General features: G+C 39.6%; 2 protein-coding genes across 2 annotated transcripts in view; one reads left to right on the forward strand and one right to left on the reverse strand.

Annotated features, from left to right (window-relative positions):
• LOC139551084 (ephrin type-B receptor 3-like) overlaps positions 1-22,417 on the reverse strand; it is a 96,044-nt gene extending 73,627 nt beyond the window's left edge. The window contains exons 1-2 of the mRNA XM_071362474.1: positions 22,343-22,417; positions 5,676-5,800 (exon numbers count right to left, since the gene is read on the reverse strand). Of these exons, the coding sequence (XP_071218575.1) occupies positions 5,676-5,700 (25 nt within the window). The 5' untranslated portion in view covers positions 5,701-5,800; positions 22,343-22,417. The remainder of the gene's footprint in view (positions 1-5,675; positions 5,801-22,342) is intronic.
• On the forward strand, positions 1,617-11,667 carry LOC139551085 (neuromedin-U receptor 1-like). The gene is made up of 3 exons (XM_071362475.1): positions 1,617-2,103; positions 8,531-9,439; positions 10,003-11,667. The coding sequence occupies exons 2-3, from the start codon at positions 8,554-8,556 to the stop codon at positions 10,410-10,412; spliced, it is 1,296 nt and encodes a 431-aa protein (XP_071218576.1). The 5' UTR covers positions 1,617-2,103; positions 8,531-8,553; the 3' UTR covers positions 10,413-11,667.
• Positions 22,418-22,813: the final 396 nt, after the last annotated feature.

Below are 22,813 nucleotides of genomic sequence, written 5' to 3' on the forward strand. Positions count from 1 at the left end.
CACCAACAATCCATGACACCCAGTTTGTCAGAGACATGTCCAACAAATACATGTATCTCATTATATCCTTAATGCATGGGAACAGATGCACAATAGTTCTACACCTATAGTTTTCACCGGTGTTGTCACGAACGTCGTCAGGGAAATGACCGGACCAAGGTGTAGCGCGATGAGCGTACATTTTCTTTTAATGTTATAAAATGTCGCCAACAAAACAAGAAACAACAAAAACGAACGTGAAGCTGACTAGGGCTATACAGGTCACTAACACAGACAACTACCCACAACTAAGGTGGAAAAACAGGCTGCCTAAGTATGATTCCCAATCAGAGACAACGATAGACAGCTGTCCCTGATTGAGAACCATACCCGGCCAAAACATTGAAACAGAAAACATAGAAATAAAGAAACTAGAATGCCCACCCTAGTCACACCCTGGCCTAACCAAAATAGAGAATAAAAGCCTCTCTATGGCCAGAGCGTGACAGTACCCCCCCCCCCCCCAAAGGTGCGGACTACTTCGGTGGCGGCTCCGGTGCGGGAACTGTTACATTTCGAAATGATGGGATTAATTTACTCCCTAAAAGCACTGAGCAGTATGACATACAGTATAGCCTGGTTGAACCAGACTGAACGCTGCGCTCACCATTGGTCTGGTTTAAACAGGCTAGGTATGACATATCACAATGCCAGAAATGCCAGACCTTATGCAAGAACCTCTTATCAAGTCTAGAGCTACTAAAAAAGTATCCTGTCGTTCTCTTTTCCTGTTCTTCTGATGTCTCAAATGCCTGCCGGAGGCCTCTTAATGGCCGGCAATGTAAATAATAAATTATTGACTTCCCACATAAATAAATGCTGACTGGACTGAATAAATAAAATGTTACATATATAAATAAAATAATAACAGACTAAAGGAGGGTCTTACGCCAAGTCAATATCAGCCTGCAGCCTAATTGTGGCTAAGTGTCATAGTCTGGCACTGTACCACAGGATTAAGACCTAGTGATTTAATTACACCACATACAGTCAGGTCCAAAATGATGATTGGCAACCAAGCATTTTTCCTACATTGGGAGGGATCTTAGACCATGGTTCATTTTGCACTTGAACCCCATTAAAAACCTGTGGTTTGAATTGACGAGCGCCATAAACGCAGACGAAGGATGTCAAGGATGTGGAAAGATTATGCACTGAGAACAGCGGTGTCAATAATTTTGACCCCTTTCTTTTTGAAACATTTTGTTTTACTTTGTATACAAAATGTCTTTGTCTGAGCAATTGTATTTATATAAAATAATGTTTTAGACATATCTTTGAACATACAATATCGCTCAGAATTTGAATTATTTATTTAATTTTACTTTTTTGCTAATCAAGGGTGCCAATAATTATGGATCTGACTGCACATAGGGGATGAGACCAGAGAGAGGAGGAGGTTATAGAGAGCTGAGCATCGTTTACTCGAACAAAGGAGACGAATGTGAGAGCGAGAGAGCGAGAGCGCGAGAGAGAGATTCCTTTTGGCGCTTAGCTCTCCAGTTCATAAAGACTGAGAGCGAGAGCGCGAGAGAGAGATTCCTTTTGGCGCTTAGCTCTCCAGTTCATAAAGACTGAGAGCAGAGAGCGAGAGCGCGAGAGAGAGATTCCTTTTGGCGCTTAGCTCTCCAGTTCATAAAGACTGAGAACAGAGAGCGAGAGCGCGAGAGAGAGATTCCTTTTGGCGCTTAGCTCTCCAGTTCATAAAGACTGAGAACAGAGAGCGAGAGCGCGAGAGAGAGATTCCTTTTGGCGCTTAGCTCTCCAGTTCATAAAGACTGAGAACAGAGAGCGAGAGCGCGAGAGAGAGATTCCTTTTGGCGCTTAGCTCTCCAGTTCATAAAGACTGAGAGCAGAGAGCAACACTCTCAGTCTTCACTACGGCTGTTCTAGAGGTATGAACACGGGGAACCAAACAGACAAAGTACAGAAGTACGGACTCGTTGCAATGTTGAAATCGTAGCAGTGGAGGACAATTGATGAACACTGATTTGCAACCTTTCCCCCTCTCGTTTACATCCATGTCTGAAGAGGAATAAGAAGAGAACATTTCAAAAGGACTAGGTGAGTTTTCCATCTTTACATCAATGGCAAATGAGTAGGGAAGGACACTTCCATAATGACTACCATGAATGCTTATTATAAACGAATGTCCATAAACAAATCCAAGTTGCATTAGTGTCCATCAGTGGTTATTGGTAGACACAGAGAGTAACGTTCCCTTTTTGCAGTGACATGCGGTGAGGTCGGTGCCTGGGTAGGCACTGGCTATTATCAAAGCCAGATTTACTCACAAATAAACCTTGATGAAGCCTAAGGTCACCATACAACACACAACAGCTCCAACAACATTAATCGAAATTAACAAACAATTTCCACCAAACGTAAATACCAATGTAGCCAAGTTACACAAGCGATAGCCTCCGATGGTGGAATATTTCATCCATGACACAAAATGACACACTGCTCAACTCATCTCAGTCATGGACCCATGTAGCATTCACAGTTACAACTGATAGGTGGCAGTAAAATACCAATATATGGACACATTTCATCGGAATAATTCGCTACGCAAACTCCATTGCCTTACACAATGGATTTACAATTCTTCAAATGCGTGGCGTGCGCAAACACACAACACCTAATAAAATTATGTGAAATATTATTACACACATATACAGTACCAGTCAAAAGTTTGGACACACTACTCATTCAAGGGTTTTTCTTTGTTTTTACTATTTTCTACATGTAGAATAATAGCGAAGACATCAAAACTATGAAATAACACATATGGAATCATGTAGTAACCAAAAAAGCGTTAAACAAATCTAAATATTTTATATTTGAGATTCTTCTGTATCTGCAAACAGCAAGTTAAATATAGATAATTCCGCTTCATAGTACAAATATATTCTCCCTAGAAAGACGGGTTGCCTCCCAGGTCTCTCAGATTTGACTCTTAATATAGCCTATAGCCTTGAATTAAATAAATGTGTGACATGGAATCACCTCAACTGAAAAAAAGACCTATTTTCTAGCTGCAGAATGACAAACAATATATTTTCATAATGAGTAAGACATAAGGCAATACAGCAACACTTCACATCAAGTTCTTAAGTGTAGTAACTTTATGATTATTACAATAGCAACATTGTTGTTACCTTGGACTTTGGAAATTGCTTGATGACTGCATAATAGCGGAGTGGAACAAGGAACAGCGCCTATTCCTCTTGTATACAGTACTTACAAAAACTCTCAGCTCATTATGCTATTAAAATGCAATTACCAAAGTATTATGTAACAACAAGCTAATAAAATGTTGGTTAAAAGTAATTACAGTTTTATTACACAGGCACAAGAACAGTTCAATGTTAAGTGTTACTGAGCATGCGAACAGTAACAATATGGCTATTAAATGTAGAAAGGAAATTAAATATCCAAAAACTGCTTTCTTGAATCAGCCACAGCCAAGGTAGGTGCAGAATCATGTTAGTTTGTATTCTGAGTAATCCATTCCTTTAAAGATGGTATCGTGTGTGTTTGAAACAAGAACACTTGCCCTCAGATGGACACAGAGTTTCACAAGTTGTTTTTGCTAAGCATCCAACTTGCTGTTTGCAAATGGCTTTTAATGTCTCTGCAGAATGTTCAGGTATCATTCAATTCATTTCAACGTTTTACCTTTTCAGTGGCATGTTGAACGAGTCATACAGTAGTTGAGCGTCACAACTTATTATACCTATTTGTACAAAATATAATTGGTTCATTGGTTTGACTTGATTATGTACACCTGGGGTAATGGACATTCAGGAAATTGGATATTTACATAATGTAGTAATGTATTAATACATGTATTGTGTAGATCAAACATGACTGTCAGATAGATTGGAATTGTATAGGAGATTGTGCTTGCTATTCATTATATTTATATCTTCAACATGCAGCTCCAGATACAGCCCTGCCATTAGTAAAAGGCCAATAGTTTCTGAAAAGTAGTACATTCCTGAGACCTGTATTCAAATATATATTTTTAAGTAGTTGCTTTCTCAGATCTGTATTCAAATAGTTTTGAAAAGTAGTCACGTTCTGAGATCTGTATTCAAATAGATTTAAAAAAGTAGTACTTTTTTGGATCTGTATTCAAATAGTTGTAGTCACCTCCCAAGTAACTATTTGTTCCTTCAAAAATAGCCATGTGTTCAAAACTCTATGTAGTACCTGTATCACTAAGAGAATGTCCAAATTAATAATGTATACATTTATGCAGTATAAATAATACAGTGGAAGGCATATTTGTATTTCCATATTCATCTTTATATTTTAATACTTCCCATAGCTAATAACCTTGAAGTTTATATGAATTTGGATGGGGGAGTGCAGTAGTTGGTTGGAGTGAATTAGTCTCAGGAGTTTAGCCAAGCTGTGGGGGTTAATGTAGCTGGAGCCGTGGCTGGTTTGGTGCATGGCAGTATAGAGTCAAATACTTAAACAAGTAAAGGCAGTGGTGTAAAGTACTTAAGTACAAATACTTTAAAGTACTACTTAAGTCGTTTTTTGGGCTACCTTTACTTTACCATTTATATTTTTGACAACTTTTACTTTTACTTCACTACATTCCTAAAGAAAATAATGTACTTTTTCCTCCATACATTTTCCCTGACACCCAAAAGTACATTACTTGTTACATTTTGAATGCTTAGCAGTCCAATTCACATACTTATCAAGAGAACATTGCTGGTCATCCCTACTGCCTCTGATCTGGAGGACTCACTTAACACAATTGCTTCATTTGTAAATTATGTCTGAGTGTTGGAGTACGCCCCTGGCTATCCGTAAAAAATAAATAAAAAGAAAATAGGGAAAGGGGACCTAGTCTGTTGTACAACTGAATGCCTTCAACTGAAATGTGTCTTCAGCATTTAACCCAAACACCCTGAATCAGAGAGGTGGAGGGCTGCCTTCATCGACATCCACGTCTTCAGCACCAGGGGCACAGTGGATTAACTGCCTTGCTTAGGGGCAGAACGACAGGTTTTTACCTTGTCAGCTAGGTTACTGGCCCAACGTTCTAACCACTAGGCTACCTGCCGCCCCAATAGAGCTGTCTGGTTTGTTTAATCAAAATAATTTGAAATTATTTATACTTTGACTTTTACCTTTGATACTTAAGTATATTATTTCAATCACATTTACTTTTGACACTGAAGTATACTTAAAAACAAATACTTTTAGACTTTTACTCAAGTAGTATTTTACTGGGTGACTTTCACTTTTACTTGAGTCGTTTCCTATTAAGGCATCTTTACTTTTACTCAAGTATGACAAGTACTTTTTCCACCACTGAGTAAAGGTGTTATTATTATAATAATTACCATAATTAATATTGTTTTTTTTCAGAGAGACAAAATCTGTTTGGACACATTTCCTTTGTTTAGACAATTTGTATTATTTATGACAGGCTGGCATTGGTCATGTTTCTCTGAGCAACAGCGTTGTGCAATAGCAAATTAGCATGTGCTTGGACGTCAATTTTGGAACGGGAAAGCCCTGTTGATCTTTCTGTGAATATTGATTCGATTCACCAACATTTACATAACAGAGGTAGTTCTGTGAAACAAGCTCATGTGATGAGTTACCTTGTCTGGACCTGAAGACTTGCATTAGCACCCCGAGCTAATTCCGTGGTTTTAGCTTAATGGGCTAAAACTGCCTTGTGGAGTGCAGGAGAACCAGATCCCGTCACCAATGTAACCGGGGTTTCCTGCAAGCAAACACAAGTCATCAGGCAAGGTAAAGCATCATGCAATCCTCTATTACATTTGCAATATGTGTGAGCAAAGCAGTATTAGTGAGACAAGATATATTTACCCATTCACACATGAAAGGGTCTATCTTGATGCCACAGACCAGGAAATCAGAAAAAAAAAAAATCTATCTCACTTGGTTGAATTCTAACAAGAGGAAAATACAATGACAGTGCCTAAATTGGGCTACATTCATTCAGTATGAACTGTAGCATAACTCATATAAAGAAATATTTGAGTTGGAAAAGTAAATCAATAATTCTGTTCCTTTCCGTCAAAAAAAAAATAGACTTGCTCTTGCTACATGAAGTACATTGGTTGGTGGATGAAAGGTTTTCTAAATGGTTGAGGTAATACATCTAGGTAGGCATCTCATTACAGACGGCATGTGCAATCACAAGTGAATGACTCCTTCAAAATAGATCTATTTTGGGCACTTGATTCAATAATACTGTGTTCTTTGTTCATGGGAAAAAAATGTGTTTGCAAAACCCCTGAGGGTAACAAGTTTGTTATAATTTTAGGAAATAAAATCAGTTTCAAACTAATGTATATTATGGGCAAGAAAGCCTTCTGTTGACAGCTGTACCCCTTGTTGTCCTTGTCCTTTGTAGCATCATGGTGTCAGTGTCCCTGTCTAGATGTGTCCTTGTTTTGTCTCTTATTTTATTTTTAATTCACTCGCTGTAGTAATTTGATTGTATTTCAATGAAAAGTGTGTAATAAATGCAATGTATTATTATGATTAAGGAATTTTTCAAAAATGTTTTATAAGATTGGAGATCCATTTGCAGCCAAGTTTCACCCTCCTGGCAGAAGCAACTGTGTTTTTGGCTAAAATGTCCTGGTACTTGGTAAAGTTCATGATGTCATTGACCTTAACAAGGGCCTCAAGACCAGTGGAAGCAAAATAGCCCCATAACATAAAATATCCACCACCATATTTTAAAGTAGGTGTGAGGTACTTTTCTGCATTATTGGCACCCCTGTTTTATGAGATTGGAGAACACATTGGGAGGGATCTTAGACCATTCCTCCGTACAGAATATTTCCAGATCCTTGATATCTTTCATCTGCGCTTATGGACTGCCCTCTTCAATTCAAACAACAGGTTTTCAAAGGGGCTCATGTCAGGAGACTAAGATGGCCATTGCAAAATGTTGATTTTGTGGTCAATTAACCATTTCTTTGTGGATTTTGATGTGTGCTTGGCATTACTGTCTTGCTGGAAGATCCACAAGTTTCAGCCTCTTGACAGAGACAACCAGGTTTTTGGCTAAATAATTTTGACCCCTCTTTAAAATATATATAGTACTTGTGAAACACAATCTATTTCTCTGAGCAATTATATTTGTATAAAATAATATCATTTTCCAATTTGAGCATATAATATAGCTCAGTATGTGTAATTTAATTTATACCGTTTTTTTTTTTTGCTTATCTTTATCAAGCCTTGTCTCTTACAAAAGCTTTCCAGAACTTGCAAACTGCTTTTTATACTGTTCAACATACCTTGTGTCAATTGAAGCTTATCCTCAATACTGACAAAACTAAACTAATGGTGTTTTCTAATGCAAGAAATAGACCTCTGAACCTTTCACCTATTACTACCTGTCAGGGCAAGGAGATTGAGGTTGTAACCTCATATAAATATCTTGGAATTCTAATTGATGACGGCCTCTCTTTTAAATTGCATATTCAACAACTTACAAAAAAATTGAAGCTGAAATTGGGATTTTATTTTAGGAATAAGGCCTGTTTTTCTTTTGAAGCCAGGAGGCTAGTATCAGCTACATGTATGCCTTTACTAGACTATGGGGATATTTTATATATGAATGCTTCCGCTCAGTGTTTGAGATCAATTGACACTCTTTACCATGGCACTTTGAGATTTATTTTAAACTGCAAAACCCTTACGCACCACTGCACTTTGTATACCAGGGTTGGCTGGCCTTCTCTAGTCACTCGTAGGCTCAGTCACTGGTATACTTTTATTTACAAAGCCATTTTGGGTTTACTACCTTTTTATTGTTCAGAAATGTGGTGGGTATTCTCTTCGTTCGTTGGACTTTATCCTGCTAACTGTTCCAAATGTCCGAACTGAATTTGCTAAAAGGGCTTTTATGTACTCTGCGCCATCGTCTTGGAACACCTTACAAAATAATTTTAAACTGGAAGAACTTGTCCCGATTGGTGTTTTTAAATCACTGATGAAGGATTTTGGGGCTGATTCCCTGACCTGTCAATGTTTTTAATTTGCTGTTTTTGATTTTGTGATACTCTTGTGAATTCAATGGTTTTTACTAGATTACTTGTAGTTTTTCATGTTGTCTGTCTGTAATTTTTGTAATGACTTGGTGCTGCCTATCTTGGCCAGGACGCTCTTGAAAAAGAGATTTTAAATCTCAATGAGCCCTTCCTGGTTAAATAAAGGTTAAATAAAAAAATAAAAATAAATCAAGGGTGCCAATTATTTTGGACCTGACTGTATGTGACATCCATTTCAATCAGTCTCCCCAAAGCTCTCATTTACATTTGCTGAGGGCAATTATTGTTAACAAGGTTATTCAAAAACTGCTAGATGTTGTTAGTTCAGACTGGAGTTAAACTAACTGTCACCTACACTGAGACAAGCAAAACTTTCCGTTCCTATTCTTTCCATTCATTATCTCCATTCTCCCCCTCAGGTGTTCTGTCCCCATAAACCACAATGGCTCAGGATAACTGTTCCTCTCTGGGTCTACCTGCCACCACTCCTGACCAGCTGGGTTGGAATTTGTCCTGGGCCCTGGGCAACATCAGTGCTGATGACATGGAGGACATGTGCCTGAGTCGGAGTCAGTACCTGGAGAAGTTTCTAGGCTTCCGGCGGTCACCCATGTTCCTGCCTGTCTGCATTACCTTCCTCATCATCTTCATTGTGGGATTGTTAGGGAACATGCTCACCTGCAGCGTCATCGTGCGCAACAAGGTGATGCGGACGCCAACCAACTACTACCTATTCAGTCTGGCCGTGTCCGACTTATTGGTCCTAGTCCTGGGTATGCCATTGGAACTCTATGAGATGTGGAGCAACTACCCATTCCTGTTCGGTGCTGGCGGCTGCTACTTCAAGACCTTCCTGTTCGAGACTGTCTGCTTTGCGTCCATCCTCATTATAACAGCGCTGAGCGTGGAGCGATACATCGCCGTGATACACCCGCTCAAGGTCAAGCACGTCGCCACTCGTGCCCACGCCAAGCACGTCATCCTGATGCTGTGGGCCATGTCCATGGCGTGCGCCGTGCCCAACACCAGCCTCCACGGGGTGGCCATGCTGGGAAACCGGTTCGGGCGCCAATTCCCCGAGTCGGCCATCTGCATGATGGTGAAGCCCCGGTGGATGTACAACCTGATTATCCAGGTGACCACGCTGGTCTTCTTCCTGCTGCCCATGCTCATCATCACTGGGCTGTACCTGCGCATTGGCCTGCAGTTGAGGATGGAGAGGGGCATGCAGGGGCTGGGGACCGGGCCGAGTTTTGGTTCGGACAGCCACTGGAGTGTCCACAGGCAGCAGCAGACGGCACGCCACCGGCAGGTCACCAAAATGCTATGTGAGTTTCACATCCACTGTCTCTATAGTACCAGAATGTCCTGGACATGTGCAGATTATAGACCTACTGTATATCTATATTCAATTGTGATTTAAAACTCTTTCAATTAGCAAGATGCTGTGTAAGTCCTCACCCACTTTCTCTACAGTACCAGAAGGGTTGAGAGGAGATAAGAGGAAATGACAAATTATAGCCCGATATCTCCATTGAATTGGGCTTTACAGGTATTTTCTGAAGTACAAACTAAAAGATTAGTTCCTAATCGTGTCCATTGTTACTTAAATATTGCTCTTGCTTTCAGATGATAAGACGTTCTGGAAAGTGACAAATTATAGACCGATCTCTTGAATTTGGATTTAAAATTCTGTGCTGAAGTACAAACCAATATATTCGTTTCTAAACATGTTTATTGTCACTTAAACATGTCTTGTTCTCAATGTCTGCAAATGTATTTTCTTCTATCCGCCTGTCCGTCTGCATCTGTCTGTCTGAGTGCCTATCTGCCCCTCCGTCCATCTGTCTGCTTGCTTTTCTGTCCATCCAACTGTCCGTCTTTCCACCAGGCGTACTGGTGATCGTCTTCGGCATCTGCTGGGCTCCTTTCCACATTGACCGCCTCATGTGGAGCTTCATAAACTCCTGGACTGGCCACCACCACCTGGTCTTCGAGTACGTCCACATCGTCTCCGGGGTCTTCTTCTACCTCAGCTCGGCGGTCAACCCCATCCTCTACAGCCTCATGTCCACCCGCTTCCGGGAGATGTTCCGGCAGGTCACGTGTCGCTACGGCTCATGCGGCGGTCACGTGCGCCAGCTGACCTCCGGCTGCACCCAACTGACCCTGCGTAGTACTGTCAACGAGAAGCCGCAACACAATGGGACCCCAGAGAGAATCACCCCAGACAGAGAGGAGCAGAACGTGTACGTAGACTCCCACCAGCAGCCTGTATATGTCCAGATTAAATATGAGTGAGGGGGGTGGGGGTACCAAAACGACCGTATTTGTGACTGAATGAACGTGTACAGTGAAAGTTTGGATGGAGCGAAAGCAACAGTGTTGAAGTTTTGGCCTCGACTTTGGAGCAGAATTCTGACTGGGGATACCAAAAATGAAACAAGATTAATAACAAATGTATCACTGATTGAATGTGTACAGTGAGTGTGGCTAGAGCGAAAGTTGTCTTTGGCTTTGGATTTAAAATAGATTTCCCACAAACATACGAATTGTTTTGTGGGATATTCAAATGATTATTCTGTGCAGATGAAAGAGTTCTTCATCCGGATATTAATATTCAGGTGGAACACATCATTTATAAAGCTTATCTAATAATTGAACTGTGAAAAAGAAACAATACCCAGATTTGTAAATTAGCTTATTAATGTGTAATCAGTGAAGCTTGAATATCTTATTCTGTTCAAATGTTCAAATGTTTCAGGAGGCACAATTATAGATTGTAACAGTCTTCTTAACTGTCTTCTTCAATGTGTTGTTGTACCGTTCGGTGTACTAGCTATACCATCAAAATCCCACTCACTATGAATGTATAGCACAGGCAATATGAAAGTACAGTACATGGGAGATGGAGAAGACAGCTTTCATAGAAATAGAAAAGGTGACGTGATTTACGCATGACATCCATAAAGAAATGGAAAAAGGGGGGAATTTCCACCGACAGTAAGTAAATACATATGCTAAACACATGTTATGTGCCTTTGTAGTACTACTCCAAAATGTATAGTATTTAGCTTCAAGTGCTTTCTGAAAACTGCAATCTTTTATTCCTGTGTAAACTGATTTAGAATTGAATATTTTTACAACGACAAAAGTTTTCAGCATCACTTACATTTTCATTGCTAAACAAAATGTGTCATATTTAGGAATTATTTGCATGCTCGCATAGAGTCTCAAATGTTTTGGAATGGTCTTCAGTATAAAGAGATATAGTTGAGATACCTGTCATGTGGGTTTAGTAAGGGCTTGATTGTTTACAGAAGACTAATTATATTGCTTTTAAGAAGCCTATTGTAAAGCATGCACATTAAACAGTGCTTGAGGTGTCACTACAGGCACCCTGGTTCAAATCCAGGCTGTATCACCACCGGCTGTGATTGGGAGTCCCACAGGGCGGCGCACAATTGGCCCAGTTTTGGCCGGTGTAGGCTGTCATTGTAAATAAGAATTTGTGCTTAACTGACTTGCCTGGTTAAATAAAACAATTATAAAAACAGTTTCAACTTTATGGTTTTATTGAGGAGATGCATGACAAATCAGTTTTTTATTTTTGTTATTTCTGTGTTTCAATTGCAACAGTGTAATTGAAACTTAATAGGAAAAAATACTGCATGGGGATTACCAATGAATGCATTACGGGCATATCGTAAAGCCAATATGTGTTTGATCCCGCAAGTTTGATAGGAACACATTCCTTCAAGATGAATAAGACTTCTCTTGACCTTTCTCTGTGTGCCCTTGAGAATATTTCATAGGATTTAATATAGGGATAGCTAATTGTATTCACAATCTGTCCGGATGAATGACAGCACTGGGGGAACAGTATAAATGTCCCACAGTTCCCCGGTATTATCTTTTACCTCTGCTGGATTTCTGCTCTCCTAATCAAGTAGTATATTAGACCAAAAAGGTCATTAGCTTTATATATAACAGCAACACTGTTCGACTTGTAGTAAAAAGCCTAATGTATATGGCAAGTACGCAATGCAAGAACGCTACGAAAAATGTAGATCCTGTGTACATCGGTCAAGTTTATAATTGTGGGGCTGCACACGTCTGAGTTGTTTTGCTACACAATGCCATTTTGTGTAGCTACTTGAAGTTTGTGATTTGGGAACGTACACACGGTATGAATTGGGTTTAATGCAGCATCTCAGTGGAATCTCAATTGAATGACAGCATTAAGGGCACAGTACAAATGGCTCACAGTTTCCCCGTTATTACCCCGATCCATCCAGGATGAGTCTACTGACTCCTCTGGTAGCTTTCTGCTCTCAAGTAGTTCAGTAGACCAACACTTCCTTTAGCTCTCTAGCTAACGACAACAGCAACCGACCGGCATCTCTCCTCACCAAGTATTATATTAGATAATGGCCAACACTTTTCTAGTTAATGACATACTTATCATAACATCTCAGAATCACAATCTGTCAGGTCAAATGACAGCACTGAGGGCACAGTATAAATGCTACCAAAGTTCCCAGGATGATTACTTTTTTATCCTGAGCCATCTGGGGTAATGAGTCTACTGAATGCTCTGCTGGCTTCACTCTGCTGTGGGGCGGGGTAGACAGTAGAGTGCTCCTACTCAGAGAGAGGTAGGTGTGGTGTGTGTGTGTGTGTGTGTGTGTGTGTGTGTGTGTGTGTGTGTGTGTAGTGTGGGGGGATTCCCAAGCGGTTACAGTCACTTGGGAATTACATTGCGAGTCTGGGACAAGTAACAAAGAAGGATGAGAAAGAGTGACTGGCACAAGTTGAGGCGACCAAGGGATTTAATACAAAAATATCAAGACAGAATCCAATGGAATTGAAAAGCAGTGCAGGTGGTGCTTTGGAAGATTCATCCTGAGATTGTCTGGTGGGAGCACGCTTACCTCTGCGCACGCCAGTTTTAGAAAATGGTCAGAACGCATTAGTATCATACTCATTATAGTCATGTAATGAACATGGAGATACAATGATTAATGAAATCATTATATGGTCAGAAATCTATTAGATTCATGATCATTATAACATACATTTTCCGAGGTAAGTTGAGAACAAACTCACATTGACAATGACAGCCTGACATCAAAGACAGAAACAACATCAAAGACAGATTAAAGATCTGTGTATTAATTGTGAGAGATCAGGAAATTGGAAATTCAAGTGCCAGAGGCAATATTCGGTCGCTCTCTTAACTGGCTGAAGTTGCTAATCTAAAGATAATGACTGCACACACTGAATGTCAGTGTTATTGATTGACAGGCACCAACTCCAGAAGCTTCTAAGCTGAAATACTGTAACGATTGTCGTCGGAAGGAGACCAAGGTGCAGCGTGGTAGGAGTAGATTATTTTATTTAAATGTTCCACCAAGAAAAAACAATAAACAATATAACGAACGAAAAGCTTCGTCGTGCAAACTACATGCACTCAAACAGAGACAAGATCCCACACTGAAGGAGGGAAAAAGGGCTGCCTAAGTATGATCCCCAATCAGAGACAATGAAAGACAGCTGCCTCTGATTGGGAACCACACTCAGCCAAACACAAAGAAATAGAGAACATAGAATTCCCACCCAAATCACACCCTGACTTAACTAAACATAGAGAATAACAAGGATCTCTAAGGTCAGGGCGTGACAAATACAGTTGAAGTCGGAAGTTTACAAACTATAGATTTGGCAAGTCGGTTAGGACATCTACTTTGTGCATGACACAAGTCATTTTTCCAACAATTGTTTACAGACAGATTATTTCACTTATAATTCACTGTATCACAATTCCAGTGGGTCAAAGTTTACTGTGCCTTTAAACAGCTTGGAAAATTCCAGAAAATGATGTGGCTTTAGAAGCTTCTAATAGGCTAATTGACATAACTTTAGTCAATTGGAGGTGTACCTGTGGATGTATTTCAAGGCCTACCTTCAAATTCAGTGGCCCTTTGCTTGACATCATGGGAAAATCAAAAGAAATCAGTCAAGACCTCAGAAAAAGTCTGGCTCATCCTTGGGAGCAATTTCCAAATGCCTGAAAGTACCACGTTCATCTGTACAAACAATAGTACGCAAGTATAAACACCATAGGACCACGCAGCCGTCATACCGCTCAGGAAGTAGACGCGTGATGTCTCTTAGAGATGGACGTACTTTGGTGCGAAAAGTGCAAATCAATCCCAGAACAACAGCAAAGGACCTTGTGAAGATGCTGGAGGAAACAGGTACAAAAGTATCTATATCCACAGTAAAACGATTCCTATACATAGAAGCCACTGCTCCAAAACCGCCATAAAAAGCCAGACTATGGTTTGCAACTGCACATGGGGACAAAGATCGTACTTTTTGGAGAAATGTCCTCTGGTCTGATGAAACAAAAATAGAACTGTTTGGCCATAATGACCATCGTTGTTTGGAGGAAAAAGGGGGAGGCTTGCAAGCCGAAGAATACCATCACAACCATGAAAATGATGTGGATATATTGAATCAACATCTCAAGACATCAGTCAGGAAGCTAAAGCTTGGTCACAAATGGGTCTTCCAAATGGACAATGACCCCAAGCATACATCCAAAGTTGTTGCAAAATGGCTTAAGGACAACAAAGTCAAGGTATTGGAGTCGCCATCACAAAGCCCTGACCTCAATCCCATAGAAGATTTGTGGGCAGAACTGAAAAAGTGTGTGCGAGCAAGGAGGCCTACAAACCTGACTCAGTTACACCAGCTCTGTCAGGAGGAATAGGCCAAAATTCACCCAAATTATTGTGGTAAGCTTGTGGAAGGCTACCCAAAACGTTTGACCCAAGATAAACAATTTAAAGGTAATGCTACCAAATACTAATTGAGTGTATGTAAACTTCTGACCCACTGGGAATGAGATGAAAGAAATAAAAGCTGAAATAAATCATTCTCTCTACTATTATTCTGAAATTTCACATTCTTAAAATAAAATGGTGATCCTAACTGACCTAAGACAGTGAATCTTTACTAGGATTAAATGTCAGGAATTGTGAAAAACTGAGTTTAAATGTATTTGGCTAAGGTGTATGTAAACTTCCGACTTCAACTGTATGTAAGTCTGTTAAAGCGATGTCCTGTTTATGAGATTCGTAGGTTAACTCACTGGAGACAAAATTGGAGTGCCAGAGGCAATATTTATTTAACTAGGCAAGCCCTCTTAAGGATCCGCCCCTTTTTCAATTTTGTCATACCCAAATCTAACTGCCTGTAGCTCAGGACCTGAAGCAAGAATATGCATATTATTGATACCATTTGAAAGGAAACACTTTTAAGTTTGTGGAAATGTGAAATTAATGTAAAATTAATTATCTGGTAAAAAATAATACAAAGAAAAAAAAAACTTTTTTTCTTTTTTTGTACCATCATCTTTGAAATGTAAGAGAAAGGCGCAATTTTGATTTTGGCCACTAGATGGCAGCAGTGTATGTGCAAAGTGTTAGACTGATCCAATGAACGATTGCATTTCTGTTCAAGATTTTGTATCAAAACTGCCCAAAAGTGCTAATTGGTTTATTCATAACTTTTCAAGTTCTTAACTGTGCATTCCTCAAACAATAGTATGGTATTATTTTACTGTAATAGCTACTGTAAATTGGACAGTGCAGTTAGATTAACAAGAATGTAAGCTTTCTGCCATTAACAGATATGTCTATATCCTGGGAAATGTTGTTGTTAATTACAACCTCATGCTAATCGCATTAGCCTACGTTTGCTCAACCAACCCGTGGGGGACCCACCAATCCTGTAGTGGTAAACATATTCTTATTTTACAATGACGGCCTACCCAGGCCAAACCCTCCCTTAACCCAGATGACTCTGGGCCAATAGTGCGCCACCCTATGGGACTCACGATCATTTCTGGTTGTGATACAGCCCGGGATCAAACCAGGGTCTGTATTGATGCCTCTAGTACTGAGATGCAGTGCCTTAGACCGCTGCGCCACTCAGAAGCCCAATGTCAGTGAGGTAGCAATAAGAAATCACACAATACACTGGTTGAAGTTGCTCATTTTCAGCTGAATATAATGACTTTAATGGATTTACTACTAACTCCAGAAGCGTTACTAACCCCCTTTATCCTCTAATCCTGTTTACAAGATTCATAGGTACACTCTCTGGAGAGTCCGAACATCATCTCTGAGTGTCAATAACACACTTTTTTTTACAAAAAGTTTACTCTCATAGGGAGACTAGGTATTCAATCATATATTCCTGCAGGCTTATTTTCGACTGCACAGGTACTAACTTTAGGATTAATGAGGGATAGTTGCATCCCAGGGCACCATCAACAATCTCCTGACATTGCACTCTCCTTGTTTCTATAATCTTACACTTGTGTTCAAAATGGTTCGTAAAAACTTCAGTGGTGAAGGAAGAATTTTATTAGTGCCAAAGAAAGAAGTTTCTTCAAATCCTACAAAAATAAAAATCTTTAAAGAGGGACTGAATGCACCGATTCTGCATGGCATTTCTCTGTTTCAGTCTTGGGGGTTTGACGTGGCAGTTACTGATGTTTGTCCACCATGAGACACATTAGGAGGAAAGCCTAAAATAGTCTGAATGAATCTAAGATTACTAAATAAATCTGTAATTAAATGTTAGGCTTTTGCAGTGATTTTAGTCGTGCAAGTTTACATCTACATAAGGTGTTTGGTACAGTATTTCTCAAGAAAAAAAAATGAGCAATGTGTTGTTTTAGGTAAACAATGTCCGAGCCGCAGAGGTAGGATTGGATAGAGCGCAATTACTGCAGCTGGGTATCCCGTATTAATGGGCAAGTGAGCATTGTCGAAATCAAAATTCAACCCTCAAGTCATGACAAACTCATGTAATCTGAGTAGGCTGACTTTATGCCAAAAATGTACTATTTACACTTGAGCAAATTTTGACACTAGAATAATATCGATGCCACATAGGCCGTTTTCTATCAGAGAAGTTGTTTATTGTCTTCAGTTGCGGATTTAATTGTTATACCTGGAGGGGTTCTTCAAAGCCTTCTTGCCTGGTAATAAGCAGAGCTCTGAACAGTGCCTCGTTGATTTTGTTGTTAAAGCTTGAATTAAAAATGTATTAAATATGTTTTTTCTTACCCATCCACACACAATACCCCATAATGACAAAGTGAAAAAATATTTTTAGAAATGTTTGCACATTTTATCTATATGAAATACAGAAATATCAAATTTTTGCACATTTATTGAAAATGAAATACAGAAATATCATATTTACATACATAAGTATTCACACCCCTGAGACAATGCATGCTAGAATCACCTTGGTCAGTGATTACAGCTGTGTCTCTAAGATCTTTGCACACCTGGATAGCACAATATTTGCAAATATATATTTTTTTATTCTTCAAGTTCTTTCAACTTGGTTGTTGATCATTGCTAGACTATTTTAAAGTTACCATTGGCCTCGTGGGGTTATTCCTGAGCAGTTTCCTTCTTCTCCGGCAACTGAGTTAGGAAGTTACACCTGTATCTTTGTAGTGACTGGGTGTATTGATACACCATCCAAAGTGAAATTAATAACTTCACCATGCTCAAAGCGATATTCGATGTCTGCTTTTTGAATTTTTACCCATCTACCAATAGGCGCTCTTCTTTGCGAGGCATTGGAAAACCTTCCTGGTCTTTGTGGTTGAATCTGTGTTTGAAATTCACCGCTCGACTGTTTTCACTATTATTGCACACAGAATGAGTCCATACAACTTATTATGTGTCTTGTTACTCCTGAACTTATTTAGGCCTGCCATAACAAAGGGTTTGAATACTTATTGACTCAATACATGTCAGCTTTTCATTTTATATTAATTTGTAAACATTTCTAAAAACATCATTCCACTTTGACATTATGGGGTTTTGTGTGTAGATCAGTGACACAAAAATCTACATTTAAAATATTTCCATTTCAGGCTGTAACACAATAAAATGTGGAAAAAGTCAAGGGGTGTGAATATTTTCTGAAGGCACTGCAAATCAACCTGCTTTGTGCCCCACAAGACGAGCTATCAGCTCTGTGTAGGTGCACTTATACCCTTATCACACTACTAAGCTGTGCCGAACTGTACTGCGCTGGCCTGGTAACGCATCCAGCACAGTTGCGGGAAAGGACAACTTGAAAGAAGAACCTCAGTGCCAGCACTGTACAGTTTGGCTTGATAGTGGGAAAAGGGCATTACAGAGCAGCTGAGCCGAATATTTCATTGAAGCTTATATATACAGCGTATATTCTCAGCGCCAGCAGGGCTATTCCAAGAACCGGATGACTGGAAAAACGTAATTATAAAACTTTCTACCGGAGCCCTCTGAGCTATATGAAACAAACAACACCATAAAAGTTTACATGACACAAAGTAACCACCAACATAAGGCACTAATGTGAGAACAAAAACACTAAAGAAGATACACTGTATATATGTGGCTTCTAACGCCCTTGTTATTACATCAGTCTGTGTAAACCCATTATATTGAAACTGTGTTCAAGCTAAAACAGCTCATTACATGAAACACAATCGCATCATATTCGAGACAGCATGCCGCAGTGCCCCTGAGTTAATACCTCCATATATGGGTATTCTTCACAATTCAAAGCCACACCCCCATAGGAAGAATCTGTACGTGTAATACCTGAGATATTTACTGCAGCCCTCATCCTCCACATACAACACCCGTTCTGCCAGTTACATTCAGTTAAAGGTCCCCAAAGCACACACATCCCTGGGTTGCTTGTCTTTTCAGCGCGCTGCAGCTAGCGACTGGAACGAGCTGCAACAAACACTCAAACTGCACTGTTTTATCTCAATCCCTTCATTCAAAGACTCAATCATGGACACTCTTACTGACAGTTGTGGCTGCTTTGCGTGATGTATTGCTGTCTCTACCTTCTTGCCCTGTGTGCTGTTGTCTGTGCCCAATAATGTTTGTGCCATGTTTGTGCTGCTACCATGTTGTTCTGCTGCCATGTTGTGTTGCTACCATGCTGTGTTGTCATGTGTTGCTGCCATGCTATGTTGTTGTCTTAGGTCTCTCTTTATGTAGTGTTGTGTTGTCTCTATATATATATACACAGTTGAAGTCGGAAGTTTACATACACCTTAGCCAAATACATTTAAACTCAGTTCTTCACAATTCCTGACATTTACTCCTAGTAAAAATTCCCTGTCTTAGGTCAGTTAGGATCACCATTATATTTTAAGAATGTGAAATGTCAGAATAATAGTAGATAGAATGATTTATTTCAGCTTTTATTTCTTTCATCACATTCCCAATGGGTCAGAAGTTTACATACACTCAATTAGTATTTGGTAGCATTGCCTTTAAATTGTTTAACTTGGGTCAAATGTTTCGGGTAGCCTTCCACAAGCTTCCCACAATAAGTTGGGTGAATTTTGGCCCATTCCTTCTGACAGAGCTGGTGTAACTGAGTCAGGTTTGTGGGCCTCCTTCCTCGCACACACTTTTTCAGTTCTGCACACACATTTTCTATAGGATTGAGGTCAGGGCTTTGTGATGGCCTCTCCAATACCTTGACTTTGTTGTGCTTAAGCCATTTTGCAACAACTTTGGAAGTATGCTTGGGGTCATTGTCCATTTGGAAGACCCATTTGTGACCAAGCTTCAACTTCCTGACTGATGTCTTGAGATGTTGCTTCAATATATCCACATCATTTTCTTCCCTCATGATGTCATCTATTTTGTGAAGTGCACCAGTCCCTCCTGCAGCTTCTTCCTTGCTGAGCGGCCTTTCAGGTTATGTCGATATAGGACTCGTTTTACTGTGGATATAGATACTTTTGTACCTGTTTCCTCCAGCATCTTCACAAGGTCCTTTGCTGTTGGTCTGGGATTGATTTGCACTGTTCACACCAAAGTACGCTCATCTCTAGGAGACAGAACGCATCTCCTTCCTGATCGGTATGTGGGCTGCGTGGTCCCATGGTGTTTATATTTGCGTGCTATTGTTTGTACAGATGAACGTGTACCACATTCATGCATTTGGAAATTGCTCCCAAGAATGAACCAGACTTGTGGAGGTCTACCATTTTTTTCTGAGGTCTTGACTGATTTCTTTTGATTTTCCCATGATGTCAAGCGACGAGGCACTGAGTTTGAAGTTAGGCCTTGAAATACATCCACAGGTACACCTCCAATTGACTCAAATGATGTCAATTAGCCAATCAGAAGCTTCTAAAGCCATGACATAATTTTCTGGAAATTTCCAAGCTGTTTTAAAGGCACAGTTGACTTAGTGTATGTAAACTTCTGACCCACTGGAATTGTGATGCAGTGAATTATAATTGAAATAATCTGTTTGTAAACAATTTTTGGAAAAATTACTTGTCATGCACAAAGTAGATGTCCTAACCGACTTGCCAAAACTATAGTTTATTAACAAGACATTTGTGGAGTGGTTGAAAAACGAGTTTTAATGACTCCAACCTAAGTGTATGTAATCTTCAGACTTCAACTGTATATACAGTGGGGAGAAGAAGTATTTGATACACTGCCGATTTTGCAGGTTTTCCTACTTACAAAGCATGTAGAGGTCTGTAATTGTTATCATAGGTAGTACACTTCAACAGTGAGAGACGGAAAAATCCAGAAAATCACATTGTATGATTTTTAAGTAATTAATTTGCATTTTATTGCATGACATAAGTATTTGATACATCAGAAAAGCAGAACTTAATATTTGGTACAGAAACCTTTGTTTGCAATTACAGAGATCATATGTTTACTGTAGTTCTTGACCAGGTTTGCACACACTGCAGCAGGGATTTTGTGTGCAAACCTGGTCAAGAACTACAGTAAACATATGATCTCTGTAATTGCAAACAAAGGTTTCTGTACCAAATATTAAGTTCTGCTTTTCTGATGTATCAAATACTTATGTCATGCAATAAAATGCAAATTAATTACTTAAAAATCATACAATGTGATTTTCTGGATTTTTCCATCTCTCACTGTTGAAGTGTACCTATGATAAAAATGACAGACCTCTACATGCTTTGTAAGTAGGAAAACCTGCAAAATCGGCAGTGTATCAAATACTTCTTCTCCCCACTGTATATATATATATATTATTTTTTTAAATCCCAGCCCCAGTCCCCTTTTGCCTTTTGGTAGGCCGTCATTGTAAATAAGAATTTGTTCTTAACTGACTTGCATGGTTAAATAAAAATAAATAAATTAGTAGTTGAACACAAGCATAATTAATGCAAACGTTTCATGTGGTGGTAGAGACAGTTAAGGGCCCATTACTAAGTTACCATTGCAATGTTTCCTCCTCAGGCAATTAAAAGTTAAACATTTTCTGACAACAGTACTGAATGATTATGGAGTTAATTTGCATATGCAACACAGAACCCTGGAGAAATTATTAAGAAAGTCATATAATCATTCTTAATACAACGACTTCCAGGTTGCTTTGCAGTGCAAAATCTCAAATCATTATTGAGATGGAAAGACATCCAGCAACTTTATTTTGCTTAATGAGCGAGGTGTCCATCCAATTTGCGACAGATTTTCATGCGAATATTCTAAAATCTGCATAAAACAATGTGCACATTTTCCCACCAGAGATTTGTTTCCATCAAACTGATTTATTGAGGATAAAAGTCCATGAGTGATGACATACTGCACATTAAATTAACTTCCTTAAATTCTTATGTACCGAATGAAAAATACAAGTTAAATGGGTTTCCACTGCATTTTCAAGGCTACTGATAGTGTTGTCACTGTTGCATTGGTCTTGGCGCGTGCACTTTAGCCAACAGCTCGCAGATGCAGCGCGGGTAGGCTACCTACATTATGAGATTATTATGGATAAGAGCGATACATTTTTTATTTGTCTAACAGCAGCCAGGCATCGATCATTATGTCACCAGAATAAGACCCTCAATATTTAAAGGCGCGTCAAGCATCAAGCTCGTCAAGTGCGCTTTCACCACACCGTGAAGTTGATCTTATTTCATCTGTAGCCTAAAAACAGATTTTTTTCCGAGTCGTAGTGGGAGGACCACACAACATATCATCATGCAACTCCCAAGTTTACTTCGATATGGTGGTTGTTAAAGCAATATTTGCGCATAAAGGCGTTTCTACTGCCATTTATTGCATAATACATTTTACCAACACAAAAAAGATCCCACCTACACAAAAAGACCTCACCATGTCGAAGGAACAAATTGTCTGTTTCCATCAGCCTGGTGTTGTTCCGAAAAACTTCCCCTGACAGAATGCCCCCTCCCCTTCGCGTGAACGCGCATGCACTCAATTCTTTATTGCTGCGACTTGCTTGCTAGTTGAGATTTCTGTTCACGTTAGGCTGCGTTTCATTTTATATTTTATGACGGTTTGGATCGCGGGGAGGCACTAGTAATGTCTGCAGTTTTCGGTTTGGCTATTTGTTTCAAGTGTATTAGGCTATAAATACATCTCTTTGCCAAAATTCGTTATCTCTCCCATGTCTTATTTGACTGGTAGTTGTTCTGAAATGTTTATTGCTTGCCTACATTTTACTACCTCCTCTATGTTTAATATAACACACATACATATAACACCGCCTTATCTCAGCTCACTGGCCACCATAGCAGCACCCACCCGTAGCACGCGCTCCAGCAGGTATATCTCACTGGTCAC

This window comes from Salvelinus alpinus, chromosome 23, assembly GCF_045679555.1.
Source record: "Salvelinus alpinus chromosome 23, SLU_Salpinus.1, whole genome shotgun sequence".
In the NCBI taxonomy this organism is placed as follows: domain Eukaryota; kingdom Metazoa; phylum Chordata; class Actinopteri; order Salmoniformes; family Salmonidae; genus Salvelinus; species Salvelinus alpinus.